We start from the raw sequence: 25,566 nt of genomic DNA, 5'->3' as shown, positions 1-25,566 counted from the left end.
ACCAGCATAGTGTAACACAAAAGGACAACGCAAAAAGGGACGAAAAAGTTAAATACAAATATATTTAAATTAAAATACAAATCTATACATTAGGCTACATGGAATTTTTTGTTTTAAAGACTGCATTTATAGATTTCTCGGAAGGCACTGTTTGCAGACTGCTGCTCCCCGTTTCCTTTAACACGAGCGGCGGGGTGGGGTGGGTTGGGGTGGGGGACGCAAGGAGGCATTTCACGGTTTGTCAGCTAAGATTTCTTCCTCTTGTATTCCAGTTCCTCGTCACCTTTTTTGCGTCTCGGGTCGAGCTAAAACGTGTTCAGGTTTGCTTCCAGCAAGGTCCGATACCTCGTCAAATGAGGGGATTGGAAAAAGGGTCTATTAAAGGACTCTATGCGAGGATGAACAAGTGTTTTTTTTGTTTTTTTTTTTGTTTTTTTTTGTTCATGTGAGTTTTAACGTTTACAGCTGCCTTTAAGCAGTGGAGGACACACTTTGGTGCTGGCGTTTGTCGTCGCCGTAGCAACCAAGAGGAGGCGGGAAGAGAAGACTGGGAGCAGGACAGGCAGTGATGTGACTAGGAGGTCCTGAGGGGTTTAGGGGTCCAACTTTGGATGGGAAACAGCAGTGTTAAAATCTGCTTAAAAGCCATTAAAGAGTGATAATGAGCCACTCTCAGTCTTGCTGCCGGTAGTGAATGACGGACTTGCGGTCCGGCCCCGCCTGCAGCATGCTGTTCAGAGCCTCGCGCACGTCAAGAGCGCCGGAGCTGCAGTGGCCGTTAAGGGGGAGAGAGTCTGACTGGGGGAGGAGATAGTTGGAGGAGAAGTGGGAAGAGTTGGCAAACAAAGAGGAGGAGGAAGGAGGCGGGTTGGAGAAGAGCGGGGAGGTTTGCACGAGGGGGGAGACGTGGGAGGAGGTGGAGGACATCGAGGAGGAGCTGGACGAGGCGGAGGATGATGGGCTGGCTTTCTGCGTGGGCATCTGGGTGGAGATGGGCAGGTCAAATAGGTCTAAAAGGTCCTGGTGGTTGTTGCCCAGCATGCTGAGGTTCGGCGGCTGCTGCAGGACCAGAGGCGGCGGCGGCGGCGGTAGCTGCTGGGCGTTCTGCGAGATAAGTGACTCCAGGCCGAAGTCGTCCACGAAAGCCCCGGAGGGCCCCGCGAGGTTGTTCAGGCCCAACCCGCTCTCCGCCGTGCTGTCCGGCAAAGGGGACGGCGAGCTCACGGTCAAGTCGAGGATTTCGTCCTGGGACTTTTGTGAGGACAAACCGGTGGAGAGTGTGGTCTGATGGACGGGGACGGGCGGGTTTTTCAGCTGGGGGAACGTATGTAAAAAGGACTGGGGGTAAAACTGGGAGAAATTGGAGCTATGGCTGACCGTGTTCTGCAGGGCCTGCTTGGAGGACTTGCTGGGCCAGCTGTTCAGAGTCAGTTGCTGACTTTGAGAGGGGTTTCTCTGTAAAGTCAGCATACCTTGACTCTGCTGCAAGGCGGCCTGGTTGTGGGCCGCCTGCATCCTCTGGAGCTGAGAGATGCTCGCCATCTTTTGTAGCGGGTTCAGTTTTTGTTTGAGGATCTGGCTCTGGAGGAGCGACTGGGCCAGGGACTGGTTGGCCACGGGTTTCTGGCTAAACAGATTAGCCAAGAGGTGCTTGTTCTCCTGCTCCATTTTACGCATGCGCTCCTCAGCCAGACGCTGCTCCCGGGCCTGCTTCTCCCTCTCCTTGCGCCGCTTTTTCACCTCCTCGTCCATTAGTAAAAGCTCCTCACGCACTCGGGCCACGCAGTTCTCTGGGATCTTGATGCCTGGAACAGTCATTGTTAAACTCTCGTCAGTCAACAGAAGAATGACATTTACAACAACAAGGTGCCTTGACATAATCCTGGCATCATTCAAAAGGCTACACTTGTATGACGCCTTCTGAGAAATATTATTATAAGTAACATACAGTACGTAAAGAAACATGGCACGTAGCTGAGGAGCCATGTTTGCTCTTACTTAAAACCTTTAAAAGTCCTTAGTGGCCACATGCGTAGACAGCACCTTTTAGCTCTTATTTCCAAAATTGTGTACACTACTGAATTGGGGTCTTATAAAAGTTAAAGTTAAAGTACCAATGATTGTCACACACACACTAGGTGTGGCGAGATTATTCTCTGCATTTGACCCATCACTCTTGATCACCCCCTGGGAGGTGAGGGGAGCAGTGGGCAGCAGCGGTGGCCGCGCCCGGGAATCATTTTGGTGATTTAACCCCCAATTCCAACCCTTGATGCTGAGTGCCAAGCAGGGAGGTAATGGGTCCCATTTTTTTATAGTCTTTGGTATGACTCGGGCGGGGTTTGAACTCACAACCTACCGATCTCAGGGCGGACACTCTAACCACTAGGCCACTTATGTGGACACTTATACTGCCATATGGTGGTGTCAGAAGAGTATAACATACAATGGAATTTGGAAAAAAAAAGTGTAAAAATAAGAATTAGCATGTCACTAAACATGAAGTGCACGTTTGTGTACTTATGGACTAAGTACATCATATAATATAAAAAGATGATTCTTAGTTTTTATTCTAGTTAAGGTCCAATAAGCCCAAATAGCAAAGAGAAATAAAAAAGCATGTAAACAAACAGCTTAGGCCTTAAGAGGTTAAAGAATTGTTTTGAGTTAATATCAAGAGTAAGGTCAAATGTCAAAACATTGTCTGTGCAACATGTCAGTGTAGCCTGGAGCTTGGAGATATGGAAGGAAAAAAAATTGTATCACAATTTATATTCATATTCATTCATATCAGTCGATAACGATATGTATCACAAATTTTTGTCCTGTTTAAATGTTACATAATAGCAATGTAACATTTAAACAACAAGTTATTTTTGATGTATTTTTTTTATCAGGGGTTGAACATGACAGATCTAATGAAGAACATGGTAAATGGGTTGTACTTGTATAGCGCTTTTCTACCTTTTTTTTTAAGGAACTCAAAGCGCTTTGACACTATTTCCACATTCACCCATACACACACATAGAGATGTCCGATAATATCGGCATGCATTAAAATGTAATATCGGAAATTATCGGTATCGTTTTTTAAATTATCGGTATTTTTATTTATTTTTTATTAAATCAACATAAAAAACACAAGATACACTTACAATTAGTGCACCAACCCAAAAAAACCTCCCTACCCCAGGGTTGTTTCTTTCTGTTATTAATATTCTGGTTCCTACATTATATATCAATATATATCAATACAGTCTGCAAGGGATACAGTCCGTAAGCACACATGATTGTGGTCCACTAATAGTACTAACCTTTAACAGTTAATTTTACTAATTGTCATTAATCAAAATACATTTCTATGTAACTGTTTTGTATTGTTTTACTTCTTTTTTTTTATTCAAGAAAATGTTTTTAATTTATTTATCTGATTTTAATATTATTTTTAAAAAGTACCTTATCTTCACCATACCTGGTTGTCCAAATTAGGCATAATAATGTGTTAATTCCACGACTGTATATATCGGTTGATATCGGTATCGGTAATTAAAGAGTTGGACAATATCGGAATATCGGATATCGGCAAAAAGCCATTATCGGACATCCCTACACACACATTCACACACTGATGGCATGATACAACTGTTTCCAATAACCATTACTGTATAATATTTACACACACTGCCAATATTAATTTACAAATGTCAATTTGCTCACTCTTCTTTATATGTGAGTTATATTTATATAGCGCTTTTCCCTCTAACTCAAAGCACTTTACATAGTGACATTTTTTTAAATGTTTTAAACCAGTGTGGGTGGCACTGGGAGCAGGTGGGTAAAGTGTCTTGCCCTAGGACACAACAGCTGTGACTAGGATGACATAAGCGGAGATCGAACCTGGAACCCTCGGGTTGCTGTCACCACGCACTACCAACCGAGCCAGGCTACCACATACATTTATATGTACGTTATTATTTTAAAGCCATTGTTATTCTGTAAGTTACATGCACCTGGGTGGAAGACTAGAGCATCATTTACGAACAACAATTTACATAATACAATATACGACATTATCTCATGTTTTATACCTTATTTAAAGACAAAATATGATTCTGATTTTAAATATGATATATTGTAGACATCATTGTACATGGTTAGAGTGTCCGCCCTGAGATCGGTAGGTTGTGAGTTCAAACCCCGGCCGAGTCATACCAAAGACTTTAAAAATGGGACCCATTATCTCTCTGCTTGACACTCAGCCTCAAGGGTTGGAATTGGGGGTTAAATCACCAAAAACTATTCCCGGGCGCAGCCACCACTGCTGCTCTCTGCTCCCCTCACCTCCCAGGGGGTGATCAAGGGTGATGGGTCAAATGCAGAGAATAATTTCGCCACACCTAGTGTGTGTGTGACTATCATTGGTACTTTAACTTGTTATGTAATATATCACTATAGTAAGTTAATTTTATTTATACAGTCTTTCACTTCACAGGTATGCTTGAAGCTCTTTTCAGGTGACTACCTCTTGAAGCTCATCGAGAGAATGCCAAGAGTGTACAAAGCAGTAATCAGCGCAAAGGGTGGCCATTTTGAAGATACTAGACTATAAAACATGTTTTCAGTTATTTAAAAATTTTTTGTTACATAACTCCACATGTGTTCATTCATAGTTTTGATGCCTTCAGTGACAATCTACAATGTAAATACCGTATTTTTCGGACTATAAGTCGCAATTTTTTTTTCATAGTTTGGCCGGGCTCCAGTGCGACTTATATGTGTTTTTTTCCTTTTTATTATGCATTTTCGGCAGGTGCGACTTATACTCCGGTGCGACTTATACTCCAAAAAATACGGTAGTCATGAAAATAAAGAAAACCCATTGAATGTGAAGGTGTGTCCAAACTTTTGGCCTGTACTATATATTGTTATCGTTTTATTGCCCAGCACTACCATAACCTGTATTAAGTTAAAACCTAAAGAAGTGAGTGCAGCAGACCTAATGTGGTTGGGACATACGTATTAAGGCAGACACCCCATTTTTTGGCACAATTTGGCACCTATCTTTTGGAAGTAAAAAAAAAAAAGAGGATAGTGGTTGCTTTTAACATCACTTCCAATTGACTCTGTAGCTTAATAGTTTGTGATGCTAACACTTTATGTCTAGAGCAGTGGTTCTTAACCCTGTTGGAGGTACCGAACCCCACCAGTTTCATATGCGCATTCACCGAACCCTTCTTTAGTGAAAAATACAATGTTTTTTTGTTTCAAATTCAAGGCAAAATTAAGTTTTTTTACTGGTGCACAAAATGAACCGTGTATGAACATCACCTTGTTCAAAGAACAAAACCAACACAGTGCATGAACTCAGAAGAAATTACACACCTGCAAATCAGTCTGACTTCTGCTGTTGCCTTTGAGAGACCAGTTCAGATATGAGTGGCTTCAACTTGGCAAACGCCACTCTCATGTCATTTTAAATTATAAATGATAAAATAAAATTATTTATTTATTTTCACAGCAAAGTCTGTTCCTTTTCTTCGTTTTCCACACAGACATACAATACAAGTACACAGCTCATGAAAAACAATATTTTTTGTTATTGTCATTGTAAGTGGGCCAAAACACTTATATTAGAAAATAATCTCATGGAAATGACAGCTGTCATTTGATTATAATAATAAAACATTTAATTTGTTATTTAGTCAGGTTTGGGACAGCTGTGCTCACATGTGCTCCACTGAATACTCAAGGAGTTTTTGCGTTTGCTCACGCATATGGAAAATTAGAGGGAACATTGTTTGAGGGTATCCATAATACGCCAATAGGGAGAAGTGTTATTTACACAATGAGTCGGGTGTGTCTTGATCTCCGCCGAACCCCTGAAGCCGACTCACCGAACCCCTAGGGTTCGATCGAACCCAGGTTAAGAACCACTGGTCTAGAAGTTATGGGGTTGTGAGTTACGCTACTTTCTCGTGTTTATACTGACCGACTTGCTTGTTGTGATGCTTTGTTTTGAGGCGAACGATCTGCAGGATACTAGAGCTGGTGATGTCGGACACCACATCGGACACCCGCTTCCACACACGCAGCAGAGCGCCGCACAGCATGTGGTACTGGCGGAGACGCATGCCCTGGAAACACTCCTGGCCTTCCTCAATTTTCTTACATTTGCCATTCCTATAGGAAGAGAGTGGGGTCATAGAGCCATGATGAAACCAAATCAATCAATCAAATTTGATTTGTATAGCCCTTAATCACAAGTGCCTCAAAGGGCTTCACAAATATTACCGACATCCTGTGATATAAACCCATATCTGGGCAGATTAACGGACCAAACACAAACACAAATACTCTGTATCATTTCTCTTCTTAAGTTTGTAACATGATGTAAGAGCACACATTAGTGTTGGAAGTTTTTCCCCGATGACTAGTTTTTAAAGAAGTCTTTAAATCCTTGGGGATAGGCACCTGACATAAACTATCACGGGATATTAATGTTAAACATCCTAATTGGATGGAGCCATCCAGAGTAATCACAAAGGAGTGTGTGTGTGTGTGCTCCTAGTTACCAGTTGGCATGGCTACATTTCTTCAAGGAGAAGCTGAACTGGGTCTCCCAGTTGTCCTTGGCCTCTTCGAGAGTCGCCTGGAGAAGGAGAAAAAAAACAAAAACCATCTTCAGTTAAAATCCATCTCATGAATCCTCCACTTTCAAGCTTCAGACGTCAACTATTATGACACAAAAGGTAGAAGATTTAATGAAATATTTTTGATAACACAATTTTGTTAAAGGGGAACTGCACTTTTTGTAATTGTGCCTATCATTCACAATCCCTATGTAAGACAAGAACATGTGACTTTCTTTTTTTTATGTATTCTAATTAGTAATACAGTGTTTTTCAACCACTGAGATATTGTCTGGTGTGCCGTGGGAGATTATGTAATTTCACCTAATTGGGTTAAAAATATTTTTCACAAACCAGTAATTATAATCTGCAAATGTGCCGTTGCTGAGTGTCTATACGGTCTAGAGCATGGGTTTCAAACTCTGGCCCGCGGGCCGTGTAATTTCATTTGGCCCTTGAGGCAATATCAAATTAACATTAGAGCTGGCCCGCCGGTATTATACAGCGGTGGTGCCGTTGTAACACCGCATTCACCGCTAATACTCATACTTGCCAACCCTCCCGATTTTCCCGGGAGACTCCCGAATTTCAGTGCTCCTCCCAAAAATCTCCCGGGGCAACCATTCTCCCGTTATTGGGGGCGTGCCTTAAAGGCACTCTCTTCAACGTCCTCTACAACCTGTCGTCACGTCCGCTTTTCCTCCATACAAAACAGCGTGCCGGCCCAGTCACATACTATATGCGGTCTTTCACACACACAAGTGAATGCAAGGCATATTTGATCAACAGCCATACAGGTCACACTGAGTGTGGCCGTATAAACAACTTTAACACTGTTACAAATATGCGCCACACTGTGAACCCACACCAAACAAGAATGACAAACACATTTCGGGAGAACATCTGCATCATAACACAACAGAACAAATAACCAGAACCCCTTGCAGCACTAACTCTTGCGGGACGCTACAATATACACCCCCCGCTACCACCAAACCCCGCCCCCACCCACCAAGTTAATGTTGATATTTACCTCAGAAGGCTGCAAATAGAAAAGAGGCATTCAATTTTTTATTTAAATTTTATTTAATATACCATTGATGTTTTTTCGTTTGTTTTTTGAAAGTTGATTTTGCACTATTAAGTTATATAAGCGTTGCTTGTTCCATATTCAATGTTAAAGCAAATCAGTGTAGCAAACTGAGCAATAATTAACGTTTTATTCATGCACTTTCTCTTGCTACTTCAAGGCTTGAATGTTTGATTCATTCATTATTGTTATTTTATTTTAAAATGTATTATTAGCCTGTGGAAAAAGTTTATTTTGATATTTACCTCAGAAGGCTGCAAATAGAAAAGAGGCATTCAATTTTTATTTACATTTTATTTGATATGCCATTGATATTTTTTATTATTATTATTATTTGAAACTCGATTTTGCATGTCACTATAAAGTTATATAAGCCTTGCTGGTTCAATATTCAATGCAAAACTTGTTTGGGTCCCTATTAAAAGGTTAATTTGTTCAACTTTGGTCCGCGGCTTTGTTCAGTTTGAAATTTTGGCCCACTCTGTATTTGAGTTTGACACCCCTGTTCTAGAGCGCGGCAGAGTAACCGGGTAATACTCTTCCATATCAGTAGGTGGCAGCCGGTAGCTAATTGCTTTGTAGATGTCGGAAACAGCGGGAGGCAGCGTGCAGGTAAAAAGGTGTCTAATGCTTAAACCAAAAATAAACAAAAAGTGAGTGCCCCTAAGCAAAGGCAATGAATCTTAGGGATGGCTATACAAAACGAAACTAAAACTGAACTGGCTGCAAAGTACACAAAAACAGAATGCTGGACTACAGCAAAGACTTACAGCGTGTGGAGCAGACGGCGTCCACAAAGTACATCCGTTCATGACATGACAATCAATGTCCCCACAAAGAAGGAAAGCGTCCGCACAACTTAAATAGTCTTGATTGCAGGGAATAGCGTTCAAGGAAGACATGAAACTGCTACAGGAAAATACCAACAAAATAGGAAAAGCCACCAAAATAGGAGTGCAAGACAATAACTAAAACACTACACACAGGAAAACACCAAAAAAACAAAATAAGTCAGGTGGTGACAGTATACCTACTTTGAGACAAGAACTATAGTGATGCATGCTTGGTTATGCGTTAAATTCATGTACAACAATTGCGAGAACGACTTTTTATTGTCAATATCAGCTGCTGAGTTTCATTTTTTTATGTTTTCTGGTGGTGGTGTGCCTCAGATTTTTTTCAATGAAAAAAAAAATGTGCCTTGACTCTGAAAAGGTTGAAAAACACTGGTAATATACGGTAAGTATGAGGTGGCTAACAATGAAGCTAATGGTAGCCAATGGTAAGACAACATCCAAAAACAACAATACTCTATTTACATCTCGTGACCTGCATATTGACCACGTATTAACAATATTGTTATTATAAGCACTAATGGCGAGGAACTACTTTAAGAGTCGCTGTGATCACAGAGAGGTGACTAGCTTATCCTGCTATATTGACATACTGAGCCGGTGAAAAGTAAATTTTATCTTAAAAATGATGCCTCTCACCTGTATGGAAGGTTGTAGCGATAAACCGAGAAGTTGGTCAACTTTGACATTCAACTAAACCGGGAGATGGCCAGAAAGACACAAACGTTTAAGTCAACTTTTTTTTTTAAACCCGCGTGAGGACGATGATAAATTCTTTATTCAAACGGGAAGATAAACACATCCCATCAGTCGGCATCCCACTGAGAGCAGACATTGTCCAGTAAGTGATTGTTTTATTATTTTCGTAGTTTGTATTTCTTGTTTAGCACTTAGCAATAGCGCTACTTGCTGAATCTGCTTATCACTCAGCTTTGAAAACTTGTGACTAATCCACCTTATACATACAAATATTAGGTTCTGGATCATCATTTGTCCCAAAGTAGTCATTGTTGAATCTCATGAAGTCTGCCATAAACACTAATAGTTTGTTTTTTTTTTGTTAAAGGAAAATTTTGATGCGTCTGTGAAATGAATGCGCACGTATACTTCAAATGACCAAACATATGTACATATGACTTATTATAATTGTGCCTTTTACTACATTACATATATACTTACAGTGTGTACATAAAATGTTGGAGGATTTTAGATGTTTTTAGAGCGCTTTATAGGCCAAAGAGAGCCCTTCAGATACCTTCATTGTTAGACGAACCTTGCTAGTGTTTAACTACGAGTTAGAACGCATAAAATAAGAAAAACATGTGCTTGTCTCACATATGGGTTGTGAATGATAGACAAGAATACACAAAAGTGCAGCTCCCCTACAAAAAGTTCCCTGCTGAATAATAAGTGATTGCATTATGCTTCATGACCACAAGGAGGCAGCAGGTCCAATCCATCCTTAGACTTTCAAACAAAGTCCTTCTCTTTTCAAAACTTACATAATACAAACATCTTGGCCTTATTTCATGTGATATCAATGTTATATTGACCATACATAACAAGAAAGTCATCAAGTTCCAGTTACAATTATGGGGGGTGGTATTCTCCTTTTGATGCCTAAAAATGTTAAAATACATTTCCTGCAGGGTTTCCCCTTAATGTAATTGAATGTGGCGCGCTGCCATGGCATTTTTATCACCACCGCACCTTGAAAATAATAGCTTTTTTTTAACTTGAAAAATAATTAAAGTTATATAATTTTAGAAATCGACGCTATGTTTAACTTTTATTACCAATATTATGATAACAAACGACACAATTCCAACAGGTTTTACCTCCTGTGCAAACACTTTCGTCTTGTGAGTCCGCGCTTGCCCAGACACACAACAACACTTCTTATACCGCCCAACTGGGCGGTTGGTAGAGCGGCCGTGCCAGCAACTTGAGAGTTCCAGGTTCGATCCCCGCTTCCGCCATCCTATTCACTGCCGTTGTGTCCTTGGGCAAGACACTTTACCCACCTGCTCCCAGTGCCACCCACACTGGTTTAAATGCAACTTAGATATTGGGTTTCACTATGTAAAGTGCTTTGAGTCACTAGAGAAAAGCGCTATATAAATATAATTCAATTCAACTTCCTCATTCTCCACCAATCAATTCTCAGGCAAGGACGGTGTGTTTGCAAACATGGGAAAAACTGACATCAAATCCAAACCACACAAACATAAAACGTTAACATAAGCTGATTGTTACAGTATGAATTAATATATAGTCAATTATTTGCGTACTATTGACAAGTGATACTGAAGTGTACCGAAAACTTGACCACCGAAAAAGATACTGAAACCGGCTGTAAACAAAACGCACACCGTTGTCTGGAGTGTTGTCAGCATGTCTGTGATGTGGATTTTACTTTATATATAATGCAGATACACCTGCGGACAGCCATCTACAAAATGTGCAAATATGAAGAGAACAAAGAAGACAAAGTCCAACTAGAGTAACAGCGTGAAGCAAGTGTGCCGTCATGCTCGTTTCAGCTCTCTTCTTTCGTTAGGGACATCGAGGGACAGAAGTAAACACGAAGAAGAAGTAAAGTCTCTAAACACGAGTATATTCTATAATAACACTAGAAGAAGATGCTAGATTTGTTGCTAGTTCTTTTTTTATTTAAAAAAAGTCATGATAAGTCTGTAAACGCCTGAAGAAATCTCAACAAAGTACCTTGTACAAAAAGCTGCAACAATTGAAAATATGGCAAAACGATAAAAAAAAATATTTTAATACTCACTAATAAAAGAAAATTTGTTTTAAAATGAATGTATACATTTTTTGAGCCTTGAGTCAAAGAAAATCGTATCATCATAGAAAATTATGCAATTTACTCGATAACGTTATTGTGACCACACCCATACCCAACCCTCACCGCCACAGGTATATTGGCAGTTTAGAAGGAAACCCTGTCCTGTATGTGCACTTTTATTCAAATCCTCACAAAATTGTAATCTTCCTTGGCTACCACTTTAACAAGATTAGTGATCTATCCATCCATCCATTTTCTACCGCTTGTCCCTTACATATTTTACCTGTATCTGCCCTACTATGTGTTGGGTTATTGTGCATTAGGGTAGTCCCGATACCAATATTTTGATACCGGTACCAAAATGTATTTTGATACTTTTCTAAATAAAGGGGACCACAAAAATGGCATTATTGGCTTTATTTTAACAACAATTCTTACGGTACATTAATCATATGTTTCTTATTGCAATTTTGTCCTTAAATAAAATACTGAACATACGAGACAACTTTTCTTTTATTAGTAAGTAAGCAAACAAAGGCTCCTAATTTAGCTGCTGACGTATGCAATAACATGTTGTGTCATTTCTCATTGTATTATTTTGTCAAAATTATTAAGGACAAGTGGTAGAAAATGAAACATTAATCTACTTGTTCATTTACTGTTAATATCTGCTTACTTTCTCTTTTAACATGTTCTATCTCCACTTCTGTTAAATTGTAATAATCACTTATTCTTCTGTTGTTTGATACTTTACATTAGTTTTGGATGATACCACACATTTGGGTATCAATCCGATACCATGTAGTTACAGGATCATACATTGGTCATATTCAAAGTCCTTATGTGTCCAGGGACATATTTCCCGAGTTATAAACATAATATACATTTAAAAAAAACGAAAGAAGATTTTGTGATGCTAAAAAATATCGGTGTAAAAAGAGAGGGGGGTGGACCGGTACTTATTAGAGGCGGTATAGTACCGAATATGATTAATTAGTATCACGGTACTATACTAATACCGGTATACCACACAACCCTATTGTGCATAAACGACTGCTGTGAAATATGTCATTAAACAACGTCCAGTAGCGCATGGTGCCCTAACACGCTACAGGTAACATTCAATAAATTAAGTAAAACAAGGCCAAGGCGTCACCTTTCGATAGCGTTGGTGGAGGTTATCAAGGCTCTCGGGGTGAGTCTGCTTGCCGATGTTGGGCTTGTACACGATGAAGTTCTTGCCTCTCCCTTGCTCAGCTAGCAGCACACACGGTTGGTTACCTCGAAGCTAGAAAGGAAGAGCAAGTGGTTAAATTTTTCTGGCATGTAACTCCTTTCCTCTGTTATTATGAAATGAGCTCACCTTATGGGACAAGTAGAAGCCCTCATCAGTACCGGAGAGATTAGAAAACCTGTTGTAGGCTTCATCCCAAGGCATTCCTCTGTCCACGCTGATCTACAGGGACAATCATGATGAGACTAAAGCTGATGGTACTTCGCATGAGGGTGTAAGAACAAACTCTTTAAAACAACTTCATGCCTAATTGTAAATAGAAATGTATTTTCTGTGTTATAATGCACTTTTTGTCACATTTTTTTCAACGGGAAATACACAATTTCTGAAATAGTTTACAAACATGAGGCGCTTAGTCGAATATTTGGGATAAGATTATCACATAATTGATAACATTGACTTAAATGCATTGGTTGGGGGCATGGTTAAGAGGGGAGGAGTATATTTGCAGCTAGAATTCACTAAGACAAGTATTTCATATTATATATATATATATATATATATATATATATATATATATATATATATATATATATATATATATATATATATATATATACAAATACAAGAAATACTTGACTTTCAGTGAATTCTAGCTATAAATATATATTTTTTTATTATTTATATATATATATATATATAAAATAAATACTTGAATTTCAGTGTTCATTTATTTACACATATACACACACATAACACTCATCTACTCATTGTTGAGTTAAGGGTTGAATTGTCCATCCAAGTTCTATTCTCTGTCACTATTTTTCTAACCATGCTCTCTGATGATGCATTGCTATGTGGCACGCACAAAAGTGCTTTCATCAAATGCACTAGATGGCAGTATTGTCCTGTTTAAGAGTGTCACAACATTGCTGTTTACGGCAGACAAACTGCTTTACGGTAGACGTGACTGCTGTTGTTGTGTGTTGTTGCCGCGCTGGGAGGACGTTAATGAAATTGCCTAACAATAAACCCATATAAGGAACCAAGAACTCGCCCTCTATCATTCTACAGTTATAACGTGATTGGGCAGGTACGCTGTTTATTTTGTGGGAAAGCGGACTCGGGTCCGCATGGACCTGAGTCCGCCTGAATTTCGGGAGATTTTCGGGAGAAAATTTGTCCCGGGAGGTTTTCGGCAGAGGCGCTGAATTTCGGGAGTCTCCCGGAAAATCCGGGAGGGTTGGCAAGTATGTAATGTACTGACTTTAGGAGCCCTGGTCTCATCTTGTGGCTAAATAGAACTGTAGTGTTGATATTTTTAGTTAATTTTGACATTTTTATGCTTGAAAATGCTTAATTTAGGTCAGCAATGCATTGAATATGCTTTAAAAATATCTGCGATAAAGTATTTTGTATTTGTTTATTTGAAGGACAATGTGCAGTTACTAGGGGTGTAACGGTACGTGTATTTGTATTAAACCGTTTCGGTACGGGGGTTTCGGTTCGGTTCGGAGGTGTACCGAACGTCTTTCCACACGGACATATTAAGTAGCGTAACGCACGTTGTGTAAACAATACACACCGAGGCACAACACACGGCATGCTAGCAGCTAACGGGCTAGGATAGACTGACCATACGTCCTCTTTTCACCGGACATGTCCTCTTTTGCGGAGCTGTCAGGGCAGAGTTTCTTAAATGCCTCAAATGTCCGGCATTTTGAGTTAGGGTTGCGTGCATTTTCAATGTACGTTCAGGGTTAAGAAGGGGTTAAAAACAAAACAAATTGTGCGCGCAGCAGCATTCGTGAGGGAGGGGCAGAGACAGAGAGTGAGAGAGTTATGATAAATGTGCATGCGTCGCCAGGCTCTGCTTTTTATCCATAGATTTATCAGATTTAATTTTTTATTATCTATAGCAGGGGTGTCAAAAGTGTGCCATTTGCGGCCCACAGCTAATGTTTTAAAGGCCCATGGCACATTCTAAAAATACTATTAAAATAAACAAAAACATAACAAAAGTGAAATAAAAAAGCTTAAAGGTTAAATGTAATTTAGAAAAAGTTGCAATGTTGACTAATAAAACAAAGCTGTTTTTTTTCTTTCAAACTGTCATTGCTCAAAACATAATATTGGATCAAAATCAATGTTATTATGAATTATTCACCTATCCAAGGTTCTGATTACTTCACATCAAATATTCCACTAAGAAAAATATTTTTGGTGGAAGATTTTGCAAATTTGGTAAATAAATAACCCAAAAATGTATATTTTGTTGTTTTCTTACTGTACCAAAAATGAACCGAACTGTGACCTCTAAACCGAGGTACGTACCGAACCGAAATTTTTGTGTACCGTTACACCCCGAGCAGTTACATTAGGAAGATGGCTGCACCAGATTGAGCACCATGCTAATTTCCATCTGTAGTCCTTTTATGGCGCATCTAACATCCACAATTAAAATTACACAGGATTGAAAATACACAACCATATTGAAATTACATAATGATAGGCAATTTAAAATACAAGTACAATACATAGAGGGTATGTGAGTTACAAATCAGTGGGCGGTCATGTTACAATTTTTTAGCAGCTTCATTTAAAGTGCAGAAGTATATAAAGTGCAGCAGTTTTTTATCAAAGTCCACAGACAGTGCAGTAGCATCAGATGGCACCCATAAAGGTATCATCCAATAGCCATATACCCCATTGGTACTGCATATGTAAAAAAGTTTGCGATGTTACAAGATTGGAATGGTACTCTGATGGTCAACTACCTGCCTGGTATTGTTAATGTGAGCAGGACTGTTGGACTAAAAGCCAGTGTTTGACTGCCTGTGAGAAGCTGCGAACTTGAAGTCGCAAGCTGTTATTCACGAGTTAGACAACATTAAAAAAAAAAGAAATCTGTCTTCTTGTCTCTTGAAATTATTGTCAGCGATAGAAAAATTCCAAAAAAGTACAGTTCGCGCCAGGACCACCAGAATGTCTCACAGTCTGTATCCCCAGGCTGTGAGACTGCTATCTTATTACCTCACTCTTCACCACCTCAATAATTGTGCTCTGGACATTGCATTGCTACAACATTAACGTAACACCCATCAGACATCTGACTGTTCCCACCCCAACGTCCCTCTATTCGCCATCTTCCTAACAATGCTAAAATGTAAACTATTGTCAACCTGCACTTCAATGCAGGTTCTATGCCGCTGGACAAAGCTCAAACAAAATCTCGTTGTTCATGTATGACTTAAATGTTATGACAATGACAATAAAGGAATTGATTGATTGATTGATTGAGTTCCCCTTTAAGATAGTACACCTCTCCTAATGATATAGGGTCCTACCTTGTAAAGGACCACCTGTCCATCCTGAGGGTTTCCGACTGTCAAAAAGGTTTCCTGCTTTTCCTCGTAAATCTCATCGTTACCTGGAGCCAGATCTGTAAGCCGCACAAAAGAATGTCAGTGTTGTGTTAAAGCCATTACATACAGTGCAGTTAAACTCAGTACCTAAGATGCCCATGTCATATTTGCCCTCCTTCTTGTCCTTCTCGATTAGGTAGTCGAAATTGTCGGTGAAGTACTGGAAAAGATGGTTCTGCTTGTGCACTTCCAGGCCCAGGATGCGATTTAGGAACTTGGTGATGCTACAGTCTGGAATTTCAAACAATATTTTTACATAAGCTCACCTGTGTTGACAAATCCAGGTAGTGCAGGTTTGATCCAGCATAAACAACCTACCTTTCTCTGTATTAATGCCAAAGCGTTGCTCTCTACAGAAGATGCCCACATCCATCATTCCCTCTTTCATATCTAACATAAAGACCGGTTAAAAACGTAAGTTCACTTTGTACTCTCTTTTAGGCGCACATCATCAGTATTACTCATACCTCTGAAGAACATGGCGTCACCTCCGGGATAACCTTTTGGTGCAGGCACCTTGTTCTCTATGTGACCAAGGATTGCTTTAGTGATTTTATCCAGAGCCTTGGTACCGTACTGCAAGGAGGAACACAGACGGTACAGGTAAAATCGCTGCATTATATTAACAGTAAATTGTGAGGATTAGGATGGCAATGCGATCTTTAAAAGTGAAGAAAAATAAAATGCAAAGAAATGCTTCCAAAGTGAAAAGTTTTGTGATGGCAACAGTTTGACACTGGAACAGATGAATTCAGAATACAATTTAGGACTACAAAGGTCATTCAGCATCATGTCATGGTATAACTTCCAGGCATCCATTATCCTACCTTGTTCTCAAAATTGTATTTGCTCAGGTCTCTGGACTCTGTGGCTCTTCTGTCTCCATGTGTTAATGCACCCTGCAGAGAGACAAGCATTTTGTGATCAAAGTGTCTTCCTCACATTCATTTATTTGTGGTGGTCGCCTACAGACAAATTTAGACCTTCACAACCGGTTTGCCCTCGCTCATTAACAAAATATATCTGTCTAAGGATCAGTAATATTTATATATTAGACTTAGACTTCCTTTTTATTGTCATTTAAATTTGAACTTTACAGTACAGATAAGAACAAAATTTTGTTACATAACATAAGCTCATGGTAGTGCAGGATAAAAAAGCAATAAGGTGCATATATAAATAAATAAATAGATTACTGTACAGATAAATATATTGCACTTTTTCACATGCGTCCACGTTTATGGATGTATGTTATAATGTCTTTTTTATTCCAGCGAGTTAATCCATTTTGGGGGGAGTTGAGGGGATAATTTAATTATGATGCGTTCAAGAGTCTTATAGATTAGAGCAGAGGTCTTCAACAAGGGAACCGCGACCCCTGGGGGTCAACATATGTACTGCAGGGTGGCCTTGAAATTTTGGGTTGATGAGACTTTTTCTAAAAAAAATGTATTTACATTACACCTGCATTTTTTTCCACAAATGTAAATGTCTTTGTGGGGCACACCCCGCAGCGAAGCGGGGTGTGCCAGGACCGGCTTCGAGATCAGCGACAGGTGCCTAGATGACCCACCTGGGGGTGTTTATCTAATCACCTGTCGCTCTTTTAAAGGGAGCAGCCGGGAAGGAGAGGGAGATTTGGAAGGCGAGCAATAGCGAGAGCGAGACGGACATAAGAGACGATGGCTGAAAAACACACAAAGAGACTCATATTGAAAAATAAATCATTGTTCAGAACCATGAACGCAGCTGTCATGTCCGTGATTGGTGGTCCGAAGAACCCGGAAGCGCAAGACTTCCACAGTCTTTAAACACACATTAACATTGGTTTGCAAACAACAGTACGGGGGAAGGTAGAGGAAAAAGTTGTACTACAACATGCAGCATTTTGGATACACACGTTACAAACTGAATACCCTAAAGGGATGAACGAGGAGTTGCTTTTGGGATGTTTTCTATAATGGTTTTACATGAAGTTGTCTATATGCACATCAGTGACGTGCAGTCAGGGGAGGCAGGTGAGGCGGGGCCTCACGTGCCATCATGGAAAGAAAAAAAATGTAAAAAGAAAAAAATTAATTAAATTGTTATATGTATCCAGTGATTATACTATAAAGTTATTTTCCATTTAACTTCACCAGTTTTAGATTCCTTTTATTCAAAATCGCTGAATTTTCACATTTTCCGTTCAAAAACTGAGAAGAGACTTGCGGTGAGTCACCAGCCAGTTGAGCCTCGCCATGGATTGCGCAATGACTCGGCTAACTGCTGGCCTGCTGTGCAGTGAGACCGTATTGCTATATGAATTATATTATACAGTTCCATAGTTTAGTTAGCTGAGGTATATAATGTACAGTGTATTTTGTCAACAACTGTATGTGTGTAACGTATTTCTTGTGCTGAGCGATCATAAAACAGCTGCGAAGACGCACTGGCTGAGGCTCGCAGTAATCCCGCCTCCTGGTGGTAGAGGGCGGTAGTGATCCCAGAGATCATTTTTGCGACTACTCGGCTGCAGAAGAAGTGACAACAAGCAGCAACAGTTAGCAGCGATCGTTTATTTTTTCCTCTCGCCTGAACTTTTAACATGGAGGATTACATATCTAAAATAAAACAGTTTTCTAAACTGGACTTTCAATCGAAGCAGGAGGTAATAATTAAAGGAAGATCTCCATCGAGACATTTAAAACTGAAGAAAGATAAGGAAGACTTCTATAAACAAGTTATCGATGCTTTTGTTCAAAAGGAGCGGCGCATGGACTTCATTTATAAGTAATGGTAAGACCATAACAAAGTTTTTTTTATTAAATGTGCTTTTTTGTGTGCTACAGTTTGTATGTGTAAAGTTAAAGTTAAGTTAAAGTACCAATGATTGTCACACACACACTAGGTGTGGTGAAATTGGTCCTCTGCATTTGACCCATCCCCTTGATTACCCACTGGGAGATGAGGGGAGCAGTGGGCAGCGGGAATCATTTTTGGTGATTTAACCCCCAATTCCAACCCTTGATGCTGAGTGCCAAGCAGGGAAGAATGCTGGTATGAGCTTTTAAACATAACCCGTTAACTGCTGCCAATCAAATGGTGAATAAGATACTCTTTAGGGTTCATATGTTTGTAAATCTGACTGTGATGAAGTCAGTGCCTCACCAGCCATGAACCTCACCGCACGTCACTGATGCACATCATGTATTTCATATAGATTTTTTGTGGTTGGATGTAGGGCTTCAGGTTGGTGCTTAATTTTGCTACTTTATTAGTATTACATAATATATAGAGGGAGCCATAGCTATTCTAGCGCTTTATTTAGTGTTTTCACTGTGCTGAGAGCTATGTCTCCTTTTATTATAATGGTTGCCCACACATTTTCTTATTGCTTTATTTATTTTCCTATGATACTGTACTGAGTCTTTGATTTATTTTGTACACTTTTCCATTTCGTCTATTATTTGTGCACTTTCATTTTTGAAGTCGTTCTTGATTTATTATGTCAATTGATTGACCACTGCCGTGACTATTTAAGTGCATCACTTCCTGTTGAAAATTGCACACTGACGAAGACATCGTAGAGACCGGTCTGTGTTTGGTAGCGCCTGCGCAGTTTGTATTAAAATTATTAGAAGGACACGATTGTTGCTGGCCTTGCCTTTTTCTTTAAGCCGTGCACCTCTTTATTTTTGTTTTATTAAGTTTTTTGGAGAGTGCGTGTTTTTCCTGTATTTTGTACTTACTGTACCTTGCAGGTTTGAAATAAAAATAAAAATAAACCAATTATACTGTATTAATAAACCAATCTTAGCATTTAAGATAGCTAGCTTTTAGTACTCCAGTTGCAAGTTAACGATTAGCAGCACTATTCAATATTCTTTGAATATCTTAGTATTGTAGAATAAATGTGCCTTTAGGATCAGTTTAATTCAAAACAAATTTCATACAAGATATAAAATTAGAGGCCCTCACTCCATCAGTTCAGGGGTTCTTGGCCTGGAAACCGCTGAAGACCCCTGTATTAGACTATTCAGAGTACTGTAGAAACTATTTTTCAAAAAAAACGACTAGTGACAAATGTCTTTCTTGATCTCACTGGATACTGACATGAAAACGCCAATGCTCCTTTCAATGAGCAGCGGGTGTTGATGTGAGTCCTTCACCCACCGAAAGACATTTACATGGTTGTGACAGAAAAAATTATGACTTGTATTTGCTTTCAAATGCTTAATTTCTAAATCAGATTAATCACATGTTTGAATTGTTATTAATTGTCATAAATTACTTGCTTGCATAATTTCAATTAACTTATCTGATGTCCCCTTGGGTTGAAATGAAGCAAAATTTGCCACTCAGCACACTAGTCGAAGTTTTCTCACTCATCTTTGCACTGGCGTATTCTTTGATCTGATCACTAACCGTATAGCAACCACTGCTGCCATTCAGGTAGCCATACACTGTTAACCCTGTAAGACCCGGACATAGAAATACATGAATAAAAAAATATTCAACCTGCCAGATGGTGTTGTAGGGGGCATTTGGGAATTAAAATGGCAAATTTTTCATATTTTGATAAGGTTTTATGGAACCGTTGTAACGATACAACGTTGGGTGAAATGGGTAGCAACATTTTCCATAAGCCATTTGTATTCATTTTCTATATCACTGTGGGTCTTAGAGGGTTAAGGTAAAGGAGCATGTGCGGTCAAAATAAATATATGTGTTATAATTATGTTTATACATTATTTTTTATATATTTATAGTACAGGCCCAAAGTTTGGACACACCTTCTCATTCAATGGGTTTTCTTTATTTTCATGACTATTTAAATTGTAGATTGTCACTGAAGGCATCAAAACCATGGTGTGGAGTTATGTACTTAACAAAAAAAAGTGAAATAACTGAAAATAGGTTTTATATTCTAGTTTCTTCAAAATAGCCAACCTTTGCTCAGATTACTGCTTTGCACACTCTTGGCATTCTCTCGATGAGCTTCAAGAGGTAGTCACCTGAAATGGTTTTCACTCTAGTTTTGATGCCTTCAGTGACAATCTACAATAGTCATGAAAATAAAGAAAACGCATTGAATGAGAAGGTGTGTCCAAACTTTTGGCATGTACTGTATATTTTCATGTTTGTTTGTTTTTTTAAATCACTTTTTGTCTCCCCCACTGTGTCCATAACATTTACATGCCCACACCTCATTGCCATTTATGCAAAGTAGAGAATGACATCATCTCCCCCTGCCCCCCGCAACCCACCACACAAATAGATAGCAGTTCCTTCATCAAACTAATACACAAAAAAATTAATAGTGAGTATAAACAGGCCTGTCATATTTTTCAGAGAAGTTAAATTGTAATATTTTGTAATAATTTAAAACATTATTGTGGCCATGCAGAAGGAACATTGTAGTCTTGTATAAGCGATTTAATCCCTGAAAATGCTCTTTGACAAACTCATTTAAACACACAAAAAAGTTGCATTTAGTTGTTTTGCACCCACAGAAACAAGATCCCAGTTAAAGTGTGACCGCAGGCCCTTTTTTGTCTGTTTTCCCTTCCACATACAAACGTGTGGGAGGTGAAGGTGGAATGTTGTAAAAGCAGTCGACAGTACCAGACGGATATTGTCTGCCCACATAAACAACTAGCGGATATGTTTTCTCTGCAGATCTGGAGTCCGCCAGGATGCAAAGGCAGTAAGTGATGAGTTAAAATGCTACAAGTGAATAAACACTTAATGGACAGAGCAGGCAGGCTAGCGAGCAATGCTGGACCGTGTGACCCATGGAATTACCGAACTTGCTTGGCAAACACGGCTTGTGGCTTCCTGGAAAGGCCTATCCTTGCATACAAACCTATACCTCCACCCCCTTTGCCCTTTTCTGTCAATGCTGTGTCACTTTGGAAAGAAATAGCTAGTGCAATGGTTCTCTATTTTTTTTCTACCAAGAACCACCTCAAAAAACACTTAACTCTCCAAGTACCATCATAGTGACCAACACTTAAATACAAAAGCGTAGAAGGCGTAAATATACATAACATTTACCATAACATAGTACCGTATTTTTGGGACTGTAAGGCGCACTTAAAATCCTTTCATTCTCTCAAAAATTGACAGTGCGCCTTATAACCCGGTGCGCCTAATGTACGGAATAATTCTGGTTGTGCTTACTGACCTCGAAGCTATTTTATTTGGTACATGGTGTAATAATAAGTGTGACCAGTAGATGGTAGTCACACATAATAGATACATGTAGACTGCAATATGACCAACATTTTATATGTTCCATTGAAAATATAGAACATTAACACAGCGCTCGAAAATCTACCAAAATGTTTTAGTACGACTTTGGTAAGCTATGAAGCCGCACCGCTTGATGGATTGTACTGTGCTTCAACATACGAGTATTATTATGGTGTGTGTATAAGGTAAGACATTATCTGGTGTTTTGTTTCGCAATATAATGCAAAAGCAACTTTTCTTACCTTCTGGTCCCTGCTGATCTGTATTTGGGATCTGCATTAGTCCTGAAAATGTGCGTGCGTTCACCATTGTAGTCCGTACCGACACCGTAGTCGATAAGCTTCTTCTTTTTCTCTATCTTCTTGTTATGGGACAGTCATCATCCGCTGTTGCCATTTCTAATATAAAGTAGTGTAAAGTTCTTACTTATATCTGTCAGTAAACTCGACATGAAAGCGCTAAAACATACCGGTGTAGTGAGTTTACATTATTCACCCAAGGAACTTTAGTTATTAGAGAGTTTTTTCACGGGACACATTTTGTTGTTATTGCACTAGTGAGCCACAGATGAGAAGATGCTGCTCTGTTATTGATTTAAGTAAAGTCTGAATGTCATTAAAACAGTTAGCTTCATCTTTTGACACTTCTTCCACTCCCGTCCTTGCACGCTACACCAAAGATGACGGGGAGAAGACGCTGTCGAAGGTGAGCCACGTAAATAAGACCGCCCACAAAACGGCGCATCCGGAAGCGACTGTCAGAAAGCGGCTTGAAGATGATCTGTAAAACATAATCTATGCAACATTTTGACCAAAGAACCACCATTACATGTTATGTAGACCACAAGGAAGTGTTTTACATTTAGAAAAAAAAAATAATAATATGACCCTTTTAATGCGCCTTATAATCCGGTGCGCCTTTTGTATGAAAATAGACCTGACTAGACCCGCTCATCGGCAGTGCGCCTTATACTCCGGTGCGCCCTGTGATCCGGAAAATACGGTACATCTAATATTTTTGGCCACTCTAACATTACACACAGTTTTAACAGTAACAATGTGTTTGAAAATATGGAAATAAACCACTGAATTTTATTCTATCCAAGTGAGTCTTTGGCGTACCACTAGATGGAGCCCAGTACCACAGTTTGAGAATCACTGAGCTTGTGCAACGCTGAATATGGCAAGTGACCATGGGGTTGTGAAATATAGAGGGAAAACACGTTGACTACCCTTTAGGTTCAATTTTAAAAAGATGGTGGAAAACGCAGGAAGGACAGGCGACAAGTGCACTCAACAGTAGACTCAATGAAGATAACATAGAAAAAGAGTTGGATTTTTCCATGACACACTTGAAAGAAAGAATGAAAAAATGGCAGTGTGGCACATCAGTGTATCATGTACATGCACACGCACACACTAATTATATTTACCAGGCTCTCTAGTCTCTTTGCTACTATAGAGGCAAAACGTCTCTCCCCGGCGAGCTCTGAGATGAGGAAGATGTACTCTGGAGCCGTCACTTGATTGGACCGATGGGTACGGCCTGGAAAAACATGAAACAAAATAACTTATTAAGCCCTTTTCCACCCTAGGAACTGTTCCACTTAAATGAAACACCGCCCTACGTTTCTACTGAAAACTACCAAGGTAAATAAAGTTCCACAGTAACTATTTTATGGTGCGTTTCACTTGTACTAAAACAGGGGTCCACAACCCAAAATGTTGAAAGAGCCATATTGGACCAAAAATACAAAAAAAAAATATGTCGAGAGCTGCAAAAAATTTAAAACCTTATACAAGTGTTATAATGAAGGCAACACATGATGTAAGTGTCTATATTTGCTATATTAGCCTACTATCAAAATGACTATGTGTCGCAGGCTGAATGTTGAAATTTAATATTTTTTCTACACATTTTTACAACATTGGAAAACATTAATAAAACGCAGGTTTCTCAGAGAGTGAGATGCAAAAATAAATTAAATACACAGAGGACATAAGTAATGGAAATTAAATGAGCTCAAATATACCTACAAACGAGGCATAATGATGCAATATGTACCTGCAGCTTAAATAGCATGTTAGCATCGATTAGCTTGAGGTCATGCACTGACCAAATATGCCTAATTAGCACTTCAACAAGTCAATAACATCAACAAAGCTCTCTTTGTGCATTCACGCACAAGATAAGAAGTTTGTTGGACAAAATGAGACAAAGAAGGAGCTGCATAAAACACGTCTGAGAAAGTTGTACATGTAAACAAACTATGGTGCGTTCAAGGACTGCCAAAATTAGTAGGACAAAACGGTGTTCGCCAAATACCCATCAATGAAGCATGCTTATAGTAAACAACGGAATTTTTAACAATTAGGAAGGTTTGTGTCATGTTTGTCCACCCACAGAAATCATATTCAAGCAAAAAATAAAGATTTTCATACATTTTTGAAAAAGCTCCAGGGAGCCACTAGGGCGGCGCTAAAGAGCCTCATCTGGGGCTGCGGGTTGCCGACCCCGGTACTTGGAAGTCGTGATTTCCAAATACCTAGTCAGCTGGAACGCACTCCAAGGATTTCCCAATCGGAAAGTCGGAGAGTCCTCCTTCAAAGATGGCTGCTGTTATTATAAACAATAATATAAGCTTCTTTAAGATTCATTATTAACACTTCTGACTATTTTTGTCACAATAAAGCAACCATATACAACGTATTGTTAAACGTTTATATATGGTAATTAGAGATGCCCGATAATGGCTTTTTCGCTGATATCCGATATTCCGATATTGTCCAACTCTTAATTACCGATACCGATATCAACCGATACCGATATATACAGTCGTGGAATTAACACATTATTATGCCTAATTTTGTTGTGATGCCCCGCTGGATGCATTAAACAATGTAACACGGTTTTCCAAAATAAATCAACTCAAGTTAAGGAAAAAAATGCCAACATGGCACTGCCATATTTATTATTGAAGTCACAAAGTGCATTATTTTTTTTAACATGCCTCAAAACAGCAGCTTGGAATTTGGGACATGTGAGAGCATAAGGAGGTTGAGGTGGGCAGGGTTGAGGTGTGTGGGGGGGTGGGGTGTGTGGGGGGGGGGGGGGTAGCGGGGGTGTATATTGTAGCGTCCCGGAAGAGTTAGAGCTGCAAGGGATTATGGGTATTTGTTCTGTTGTGTTTATGTTGTGTTACGGTGCGGATGTTTTCCCAAAATGTGTTTGTCATTCTTGTTTGGTGTGGGTTCACAGTGTGGCGCATATTTGTAACAGTGTTTAAGTTGT

The 25,566-nt window shown here is 39.4% G+C and overlaps 1 protein-coding gene across 3 annotated transcripts in view; it reads right to left on the bottom strand.

Annotated features, from left to right (window-relative positions):
• Positions 1 to 25,566, bottom strand: part of sbno2b (strawberry notch homolog 2b) — a 221,084-nt gene that overhangs the window by 1,536 nt on the left and 193,982 nt on the right. For all 3 annotated transcript variants that reach the window (XM_061977838.2, XM_061977839.2, XM_061977840.2), the window contains 11 exons: positions 23,708 to 23,820; positions 16,866 to 16,937; positions 16,506 to 16,614; positions 16,357 to 16,428; positions 16,126 to 16,269; positions 15,961 to 16,055; positions 12,743 to 12,835; positions 12,536 to 12,667; positions 6,573 to 6,649; positions 5,990 to 6,180; positions 1 to 1,805 (listed from right to left, as the gene is read on the bottom strand). The exon at positions 1 to 1,805 is cut by the window's left edge and continues 1,536 nt beyond it. In XM_061977838.2, coding sequence (XP_061833822.1) covers positions 673 to 1,805; positions 5,990 to 6,180; positions 6,573 to 6,649; positions 12,536 to 12,667; positions 12,743 to 12,835; positions 15,961 to 16,055; positions 16,126 to 16,269; positions 16,357 to 16,428; positions 16,506 to 16,614; positions 16,866 to 16,937; positions 23,708 to 23,820 — 2,231 coding nt within the window. In that variant the 3' untranslated portion in view covers positions 1 to 672. The remainder of the gene's footprint in view (positions 1,806 to 5,989; positions 6,181 to 6,572; positions 6,650 to 12,535; positions 12,668 to 12,742; positions 12,836 to 15,960; positions 16,056 to 16,125; positions 16,270 to 16,356; positions 16,429 to 16,505; positions 16,615 to 16,865; positions 16,938 to 23,707; positions 23,821 to 25,566) is intronic.

This window comes from Nerophis lumbriciformis, linkage group LG18 (genome assembly GCF_033978685.3).
Source record: "Nerophis lumbriciformis linkage group LG18, RoL_Nlum_v2.1, whole genome shotgun sequence".
Classification (NCBI taxonomy): Eukaryota; Metazoa; Chordata; class Actinopteri; order Syngnathiformes; family Syngnathidae; genus Nerophis; species Nerophis lumbriciformis.
The sequence above is the reverse complement of the archived record's forward strand: the minus strand, read 5'-3'. Positions and strand labels throughout refer to the sequence as shown.